The sequence below is a fragment of the Oryzias latipes genome, chromosome 9 (assembly GCF_002234675.1).
Source record: "Oryzias latipes chromosome 9, ASM223467v1".
NCBI lineage: Eukaryota > Metazoa > Chordata > Actinopteri > Beloniformes > Adrianichthyidae > Oryzias > Oryzias latipes.
Window position 1 is genome coordinate 3,083,635 of NC_019867.2, and position 10,067 is coordinate 3,093,701.

Consider the following 10,067-nt stretch of genomic DNA (forward strand, 5'->3'; position numbering starts at 1 on the left):
TAAAGTGCACATAGTAAAATAAAATGCGATTTGGCGACGCTTTCATAAATAACTGAAAGTTCCCATGAATCTTGAAAGCAGCATTCTAATAACCACCAATCGGATTCCAGTACGCAGCACGGGGCCGGCTGTTAGCCCCACCCCCTGCGCCATAAGGAGGCGGTGCAAAGCCGATGAGGTAATCGGGGTAAACAGTAAAAATGGCGACGTCTGTCAGCCGAGAGGAGCAGCTCAACCTAAACGGGATCCTTCCCGAGCCCCAGACGAAAAAACTGACAGACCTTCCGACCGAGCTGCTCGAGTACATCCTGTGCTTTCCCGCCCTCAAGCACGTGGACGTCTGCAACGTTTCCTGTTGCTGCAAGCGGCTCCACGACGTTTGCCACGGAAGTGGGAAGGTCTGGGGCAACCAATACAAACTCAGGTGCTGCGATTTTATTTCCCCCCTGACATTGGCTCTTTACAAAGGAGCCCTAATATAAACCAGGCAGGACGTTCTTGCATTTAGTCATTCCACCTTAAGGGGTTTCGGTTGTTGGACCGCCTCTGCAGCTCGCTGACATTCTGCTGATGCACCAAATTTGTCGCTACGCGCAGAGCGGCGGACGTTTATTCTGCAGACAGACATGAACATCACATGTCAAATTGTCCTCTTCAAAATGCATCTTTTTGAGTATTTAAATGGTATCTCCCTCCCTGTAGCCTCGAGCTTTGGTTTGGTCCATGATCTGCAGAAATGTGCAGCTTCCTTGTTTCCAGCACATCTTTTTGCAAAAAAGGAAGGTTTGGAGATTTAAGAGTAAATTCTCTCCAAATGACCGTTTTTTTGTTTGGTTTTTGCTATTAAATAACAGGAATAAGTAAAACTGGAAGCTTCATATATCACATAAAGTGGCCAAAACTATATTTTTTCATTAGTATTTATCCTCTAACGTTCTGAAAATGTTATACCTGGTCCATTGCCTTATTTTACTAATTGCGTTGAACTGTGTTAATGCATATAGAACGAATGTAACTGTGAAAAAGAGCTTTTTAGATGACACGTAAATCTGGATATAGAAAAAATACAAATGCGTTATTTATACAAGACTGACTTTGTGGCATTTTTCTGATAATGGAGGACATGCATGAAGAAAATGAGGCTTAAAATTCTCAGTATTTTCAAATGGTTGTGAATCAGGCAGCAGATGGAGCAGTTGGAAAAGGTGTGACTCCCTCTTTGCTCCGCTCCATTCTGATGCAGACGACTAGATCCGTGGACGTCTCTGTTTTCCTCGTCTGAGCTGGAATCTGGATCCGAACGGCTGGATAGCTCCGATGTTGATCTCCTGCCGCTCTGCAGAAACTATGTCCTGGGAAAATCACACACGTTCTCCGATTTTCTAGGATTAAAGTTTGGAATTTTCAACAGGAATTTCAGAAAAGTTGTTTAAATAAGCTGTTATTTTAGAAAATATTAGTAAAAAAGAAACTCGTTCTGTGTAGTTGTGCGTGGTGGCAGACGGTGAAGGCCATCAAAGATTGTTTTGTTTTTTATGGTTTTGTGGGCTTAATACTGTTCATTTTCTTGAAACGAGCAAATACTAGATGTGCTTTTTAAACATATCTTTGCCTTTTCCATTAGATGGCCGAGGCTGCAGAAGTTTTACCGTCAGAATGAGAGCTGCGACTGGCTCCGAGAGTACAAAACACGCCACCGAGTCGGTATACAAATCCGAAGAACCGTGGAGTCCATCTCCAAGAGGTTCTTCACAGAAGTTGTAAGTAATGACAGATGTGCAGCATTGTGGGAAAACCGCATGACATTGTGAGCCGTGTGCACACGCAGCCGTGCGTCGGCCAGGTGCTGGGCGACAGCTTCGCGGAGATCGAGTCCCTCGGGATGCCGGGTCACTTCTGCGAAGACGAGCTCCTCTTCTTACTGAACTCCGACAAAAGGTGAGAGCGCGGCGGCTCTCGCGGTGCACGTCTTCTTGCTCTGCTCTCTCCTAATGTGTGTTTTGTCTATTTGCCAGGAAAAACCTGACATTGAAATACTATGCAAAGAAAATTCTTTACTTCCTGCGGCAGCAGAACATCCTGAGGAGTCTGAAGAGCTTCCTGGAGCAGCCTGCAGAGCAGCAGTCAGCCCTAGAAGGTACAAGCCACGCTGTTCCCCTTTGAGTCGCTGGTCATTTTATTTACGTGTAATTATATTTGTGTAAAAAGGCAGTTTGTATTGCTAAAGGGGCAGAAAAATCATCTGGTTCCGTAAAAGAATTTTTTTTATGTTGATTTAAAGGTTGTTTTTATTTGTATAGAGGAACAGGACACCATTAAGAAGATATTCTTGTGTTCAGTTCCTCCTGCAGCTTTCAAGAAAAATAAATTTAAGCCGCATCGGACGGCCTGCAGGCCGACGCCCTCACTGGCTGCTACACCCCCCCCCCCCCCCCCCCCCACCCACCCACCCACCCCTTCAGCCTCTGCTGACTGGTCCAAATCCAAAAGTCAACTTTTGTATTTCCTTGGCAACGGGGTTCTATTTTTTTTAACCACTCCCACAATCCTAAAATGTATCCAGGACATTACGTGTCATTTCGTTTCATTTTCACAAGTTTCTGTTGAAAAAGGTGTGAGCAACACTTTTGTGATCTCGCCACGTTAAAAATCTACCAACCTTAAAACTAGCATGTTTTTCCAAGTCGCTTCGCAGTGATGGCTGAGGAGTTGGGAGGTGATGGATAGAAATCTCTAGGAGGATTTGGATGTTGTTGCTGGTACTAAAGTTTTTTTTTAATTTTCTTTTATTGGCTATGTCCAAATTCCCACCCAACCTCTAACTACTAAAAAAAATGGATTTTAAGAGCAATTTGAACACCATGCTCACTTTTTTTTATGATGTCATCGATTTCACAACGTTAAAATCTAAATAATAGGAAAGTTTTGCCACGATTATTTATGAGTCCACTGTCTTCTGAAGATAAAAACATTGATGGTTTTAAAAAAAAAACCATTTAAATACATTGTTTGGGTAAAAATGGTTCAGAAGCAATGCATTGTGGTCTATATTTGCCGATCTAGTGAGCATTGGTGCACGCTGGTTTTTTCCGCACAGATTTCTGGAATATTTCTGGGTCACTCGATTTGGGAATTGTAGATCGGATAACACAACAAAATGGTGAACGCGCTATATAGTGCACTATGTAGTGCACTATGTAGTGAGTAGGGAAGGAATTTTAATACAACCATTAAGAAAATTCAATATGGCGGCCTCTCCTCAAGGTGAAAGGTCATCATAACTTTGGATGTGGTTGTATTAATCTTCTGGCTTGGATGTAAAATTTTGTGAAGTTTTCTTTTTGCTCTATTTTCTCCTTTGAAACTGTAGGTCCAGTGGCCATCCCATAATAATTAAAAAACCTCCTATGGATATCCCCGGGTTACGTGTTCAGGTTTAGTTAGTTGTTTGCTTGTTTTTGCATCATTTTTTGATGCTTTTGCCTGCTGGGATGTCAACTTTTTTTTTTTTCCAGACCATGATCATGCTGACTGGATTAATGTGAAATTCCAAGGATTTCTGAAGATGAAAGCGCCAACTAGAAGTTGAGATTTTGTCTCTGAAGCTCTTTTTTTGGTTGTTGTTGTGAAGGAGCTGTCCTGGTGGATCAGTACTGCAACCCGCTGGCCGACGTCACGCTGGACGGCGTCTCCCTGCAGCTGGACGAAATCGGAGAGAAAGTCAAAAAGGTGCTGAGGCTCAAGAGTCCCGCCCACCCCAGCCTACGCGCGCTCCAAGGTGGACGTTTTTCCTCTAAACACCAAATAAATCATTGGGTGATCGGTTTTATTAAATGTCAATAGTTTTAAGACAATGTCCCTCAAGTTTCTGAGAAGTGTGTCCTGTGTGGAGTACAGGTGAGGGCGTCCTGGAGGACTTGGAGCTGCAGAGGCAGGTGCTGTGCGCCCTCAACGCTGTTCTATACGAGCAGCTGCAATACAAAGGCAATGAGGGTGACTACTACAACCCGCTCAACTCCTACATCCACCAGGTACAGCCTTTCAGCTCCCGCTTTTCTCTCCTGTTTTCCGCTGAAAACTGTGCAAACGGAGGATCTGCCGTCCACCCAGGTGCTACTTCGCCGTACAGGCATTCCCATAAGCCTCTCTGTTCTCTACATGACGCTGGCTCGGAGGCTGGGGGTCCAGCTGGAGCCCGTCAACTTCCCCAATCACTTCCTGCTGCGCTGGAGCCAGAGGCCGAGAGGGTACGACGCCAAAACCGTTCTAGCACCGTGTTTCTGTTGACTGTTTCTGTCCCCTTCAACTTGTTTTAGCCCAACTAAGTTCACAGATTCAATAGCCGTGCAGAATTCTGAGAATTAATAATCAAGGAAATCAGTCCAAGTTTGCGCGCCCCTTCGGCCCTCAACAACATCCACTTTCATTATTTTGGCCTGAAATCCCTTTAGTTCTTCCTAAAAATCACGACTTATTAAAGACAATGTTTTTTTTTTTTTTATCTATCACCATTTGTCACATTCTTGTTCTGTTTGAATTCTCCTAAAGTTTAGTCTTCAAAGTCTCGCTCCGACCATCTTTTGATCTATTTTCAAAGCGTTTTCATTGCGATTATGCAGTTTTTAGCCAAAATTCCAGAAACCTGTGACATTTTCTAGAGCATAGTTTCTGCAGAGCGGCAGGAGTTCATAAAAAATAAAAAAAATCACCTCTGAGTTGTGGGTGAGTCCGATGGCGTGGAGCGACCCCGCCCTTTCGTATCACCCATGACCGGGAGCTTTTTGTTTACACTGCCTTACCACTAGCCTACAGCCCCTCACACCCCCAACCTAGCATGATTGGAGCTATGATCCAGCCGTACAGTTTAGATCCAGATTCCTGCTCGGACGAGGAAAACAAAGACGTTCATGGATCTATTTGTCTGTAAGAAAACACTAATCTAACAAAAATGGTATTTTCGTGATTGTGCCAGAGCCGGGTCTCGAACCAGCGAGCTTCTGCACCAAGGATTCCCCATGTGTTTCAAAGGAGGCAAAAATCCTGGAATATCTTGAAAAATTCAAGGATTTGAAGGACCAAAAGTCACAGCTGGAAAAAGCTGTAAGCTTGTAAAAGTCAAACGTTTTAATAGTTCAATGTTTAATATAGCTGAAAAATTGTAGAATGAGTGAAGTGCCAAACATAAAGAAATAAAAAGAATCTGGAAAACAATGGGTTGAATGTTTTATAGCAGTCAACCCATTAGTTTCTTTTTTGAATGTGTTACAAAACTATCGGATATGAATCAGATAGGAACCAAAACAACACAATCAGGACATCTTAAGAGAGAACCTTAGCCCCTCGCATGCCACCTAAGCAGCTCATGGGCTCTAATTTCCATCCCCTTGTCTACTGTGACATTGATCATCTATTGATTACTCTCTATTGGAACTCCCGATGACAAAAGCCGCGTTCTGAAGTGGCGTAAATTGTCCCGTAGGGTTTTGTGTGTGACCTGTGAAGGTCGTTTTTTTCACCTCCTCTGGTGTCCAAACGTTTGTTTGAACTCAATTCTATTTTCTTTCATTCACAAATGAAACAAGCACACGTGTGTTTGTGTGAAACCTCCCCTGCAGGAGCCAGGACATCACCGACTTTGTCTACATCGACGCCTTTGGCAAAGGCAAGCAGCTCACAGCCAAAGAGTGCGAATACCTGATCGGCCACCAGGTGACGGCAGATTACTACAGCTCCATCAGCACCACCGAGGTGCTGCTCCGGATGGTGGGGAACCTGCTGAATATCGGCAAGAGGGGGTAAGAGACCTGTGTGGAGATGGATGTGGGGCTGAGATCAACTAACCTATCTCATCTTACTATTTCAGAGCACTGTGGAGTAAAAAATTTGGAAAATAGTGGGTTTTATTGCTAGGAAAAGTACATTTTTGGTTCAAACTGCCTGATGTGATTCGTGCTTTCTCTCAGGGAGGGCAACGAGAAATCCTACCAGCTGCTGAGGGATTCGCTGGACCTCTACCTCACCATCAACCCTGACAATGTGCAGTATTTGCTGCTGCAGGCGCGCCTCTACTTCCACCTGGGAATCTGGCCGGAGAAGGTCTGGATTGTGTTCGTAGGCACTTCTCCCTCCATGATTTCAGCTTGTTAGGCGGTGGCTCAGGTGTTTCTTTTTTGTTTCCTAGGTTCTGGACATCCTGCAGCACATTCAGGCGCTGGATCCCTCGCAGCACGGGGCAGTGGGTTACCTGGTGCAGCACACGCTGGAGCACATCCAGCACAAGAAGCACCCGGTGACCCCCGAGGTGAAGAGGCGCAGCGCTCCGGAGCACCTGGAGGTCCAGTTCTCAGTCGGCCTCATCATGAAACACAAGAGGTACAAGAGAAAAAAACAGAGAGTCTTCAATCCTGCCTGTGAAGTTCTAAATGTTCCACAATCTGCTCCAGGTCGGGTTACAACTGTGTGATTTACGGCTGGGACCCGAAATGCACCATGAGCCAGGAGTGGATCACCACAATGAGGGTCCACCAGCTGTCCAGCGGAGCCAACCAACCGTTCTACAACGTGCTTGTGCAGGACGGCACGTGCCGCTACGCAGCACAAGGTACGACCGTCCGCCGCCGTCAATTTCCGCAGCTGCATGCTGAGAAATTAGGAGGCGGCGATTCGGAGGAAAGTACAGCTTCAGCCTCAAATGCAGATGAGATAAAATAAAAAATATCACTGAAATAAAAACGCTGGAGTCAGAAAACGGTATCTTTTCTGATGTTGTGATCTCATCTGCTTTTGGCTTCAGCTCTAGAGGAACTCACGTTTATCCATGTTTCTTTAGGATACATACTTTATTTGGTACAGGAAAATAGAAAACAACCTATTGGTCAGTGCATTATTCATACATTAAAATAGTTTACTGAGATCAAACAATAAATAATAAATAAAAGTGCATCCTTCCGTCATTGAAATCAAGAAATAATCCACAGAATTTGCAGCTAAATACAAAGTCAATCATTTAAAATAAGGTTACACAATCCTTAAAAGACAAAACAAATCGATCAAATTTTCAGAAAAATCGTCAAAAATAAATTGTTGCCTTTTCTTGGAAACTGAATTTTTTTTATTAACCCCACCCACATTCCTAATATGTTCATATTCTGTTATTTTTTTATTCTGCTTGAGCCAACAAGTCACGGATTACATTTTCACAATACTATGGTAAAAAAATAAATGCACGAGCAACAGGGGGACGCCGATTTTTGCGAGCTCAAGATGTACAAACCTTTAAAACCAACATTTTTTTTGCCAGGTAGCTTCCCAATGATGCTCGAGGAGTTATTAAGCGGTAGATTAAAATCCCTGGGAGAAGTTTAAACCTCAAGTTAGTGGCCTCCTTCGTAGGTCAAAGGTTAACCAATATTCGGTTGTGGTTGTAGACTTAAGCGGGCTGCTTGTGTGAGAAATCTTGTGAAAATCGCCTAATTTTGCCACAAGACGGCAAAAAACAAAAGTCTTCATTGGCGGACACTTTATTTTATTCCCTAAAAACGTAAAATCTTCTTATTAAGGCTATTTTTGCACATGTTGCACGGAGGAAAATTGGTCATACGTGTGAAAAGATTAGAAAACTCTGTGAGAAGCCTGTATATTTCCCCACATATTTGGATCTGTATACATTTAGATTTGATCTAAGTGATAGAACTTGACTTTTACCATCCTGATCGGCTGCTGGGTGTGAATTAAAAAGTGATAATGCACGCCTAAAAAAAGAAATTCCGGTCACATTGCGTAAATGTTCTGTACCACTGCGCTGGCTTCTTTTAAACAAACTTAGGCTTCATCATGTGGACAAAAACAAGCGGTAAGAGGTGAACTTCCTCTCCGAACTGATGCTTTATTTAACCCATCGTGACCATCAGCATAAATATCGCTTTCCTTTGCCGCTCCAGTCGAGGTTAAGCGGCGTGTTGTCATGTGACAAATATTCCGCTTTTTGTGAAAAAAGCGATCCAAATCAAAAAAATAACTAGAATAAAGTACTAAAAACTGGTTGAATATTTATTTATTTCGTAAGTGACCATGATATAAGCGGCTTACTGGCCTTCGAAGTGTGCATTATCAGCATCGACGCACTTCGCGGAAGCAACCATCCTTCGCCTCACGTGGGATAGTTCAGGCTTCCGCGGTTTATTTCTGAGAATGCACACTTCGTCGGCCATTAACCTTTACATAAAAAATGTTTTAAGCCTATTAAAAACTTTCAGTGATAACTCCAAAAGAATATAATATCTGCTTGTGTTTAAATTCACATTTAAGGGACTGGTAGATGCAACACAAAAAAAGGTGAGTCAGTGATGAGCAAAACTAGCTAATAGAAGGCATTCACATCTGAATTTGTTTGTTCAGACTAATTGAGTTTCTGCATTTTTAGGACCATTTTCTTTTATAGGCTGAGGTTGAATTTGTTTTTCCACTTTTCCTCGTTGCTCCTCAGAGAACCTGGAGCCACATTCATCTCCGCTGGAGATAGGCCACCCGGAGGTGGGCCGCTACTTCTCCCTGTTTGCTGAAAGCCACTACGTTGCCAACGAGGAGCTGCAGACGCGATACCCAGAGGACATGGCGGAGACCCTGGGCACCGTGGAGGAGCTCTACCACAGACTCACTCCGGGCTCTGAGAGCCAAGCGGCTGCGGCGGCGGCGGCGGCGGCTGCTGCTGCTGCTGCTGCCGCCACAGACCGAAACAGTCACTGAGCCACGACCACGCGGCCAACTTCTCGCCAGTCATTACCAGGTCAAGTGTTGGAGAAAGATTGATTTTTTTTTTTTTTTGTTTTGCTGTGTAACATCAAAATACCACGCTGTAGTTGCTGTTAGGACAAATCTTACCGTGCATGATGCTCATTAGCCTTTTAGGAATCCAGTCGGTGACTTTGAAAACAGAAAAAAAAAGGTAGGAAAAATACCAAAACCAGAAAACACAACTTCCAGAAACCTGCTTGTGGAAATTTATCAAGACGAGCATCCAGGTGCTGAAGATCCAAGAAAACGCACTTTTTAGTTTCCATCTTTGAACAGTTTCCTATCTTCAACATTCCTACAGTATGTTCCCTTTTTATTTCTGTACATTTGCATTACAAGTGAAACATGTACGATGCCACCAGGACCCATGTGTCTTTTAACAACCAACAGGAAACTTGAAACTGAAAAACTACAAAAAATAAAGTGTTTCAAGGTTTAAAATCTTCTGTCTTCATTCATTCACTCAAACAAAGGTGGTTTTTTTTTTTGTTTGTTTAAGATTAGAATTTAAAATTCACAGCAACCGTTTACAAAATGTCATCCATTGTCACAAACATGTAGCTGAAGTTTTTACTGTTTTTTCTAGAAACTTCAAAATCTCAAACAGCTAAATGTTGCAGAGCCTTTTGAGTAAAATCTTAAAGAATTCACAAATGGATTTCTGTTTATCATCATCTTTTCAGCTTTTTCATTCATTCTAGTTACTATAGTTTTCAAATATTCACTCGATAATTTTCTTTATGGCCTTTCTTTGATCGTTTGGAAGGTTTAAACATTTTGAAGCTTTTAGATTTGTGTCCCAATCATTACACTAAAAACAACAAAGCTGATTAAATGTTGATCTGATGAATTCAATATTTTTTTTCCAACAATTCTGGACTTTATTTGATCAGTTTGACCTTTAACCTCTCACATTGTGCAGTTGACATCCAGCTTTTGTCTTGGAATTGTTTTCTTCGCCTTTTCGGAGGGAAATGCTTTAACAGCTTTTCAGCTTTCTAAATGTTTCTTAATGTTTCACCGTGAGAGTGTCTGGACCAGAACCAGAGTTCTACACCTAAAGATGTAGCTGCAAGGATGAAAGGAACGCCAAAGATGACAAACGTACCATTTGGGAGTTTGTCCCCTCTGGATGGTGCGTCCTTTTACCTCCTGCTCCCCACCTGTTCCACTTCATAAGGCTTCTTCTTGAAGCATCTCGCTGACGAATCTTTCTCAAACTCTGGATTTTGTCTCCGTGTCTCATCTTTCCACAGCCTCAGTTTCCTGGAGGG

General features: G+C 43.0%; 1 protein-coding gene across 1 annotated transcript; it reads left to right on the forward strand.

The window, feature by feature from the left end:
• The first annotated feature begins 159 nt into the window (after positions 1-159).
• fbxo21 (F-box protein 21) lies at positions 160-9,234 on the forward strand. Its single transcript, XM_011478796.3, has 12 exons — positions 160-424; positions 1,625-1,760; positions 1,829-1,938; positions 2,016-2,137; positions 3,632-3,778; positions 3,898-4,031; positions 4,111-4,247; positions 5,616-5,795; positions 5,964-6,096; positions 6,182-6,372; positions 6,444-6,601; positions 8,486-9,234. Exons 1-12 carry the CDS (start codon positions 201-203, stop codon positions 8,743-8,745), a joined length of 1,932 nt encoding a protein of 643 aa, XP_011477098.1. The 5' UTR covers positions 160-200; the 3' UTR covers positions 8,746-9,234.
• Positions 9,235-10,067: the final 833 nt, after the last annotated feature.

Excerpts from the sequence above, each read along its gene's own strand:
- fbxo21 (XM_011478796.3), top strand. The coding sequence starts at position 201 with ATGGCGACGTCTGTCAGCCGAGAGGAGCAGCTCAACCTAAACGGGATC. Across the intron at positions 2,138-3,631 it reads GCAGCAGTCAGCCCTAGAAG|GAGCTGTCCTGGTGGATCAG; the intron begins GTACAAGCCACG and ends GTTGTTGTGAAG. Across the intron at positions 5,796-5,963 it reads CTGAATATCGGCAAGAGGGG|GGAGGGCAACGAGAAATCCT; the intron begins GTAAGAGACCTG and ends GCTTTCTCTCAG.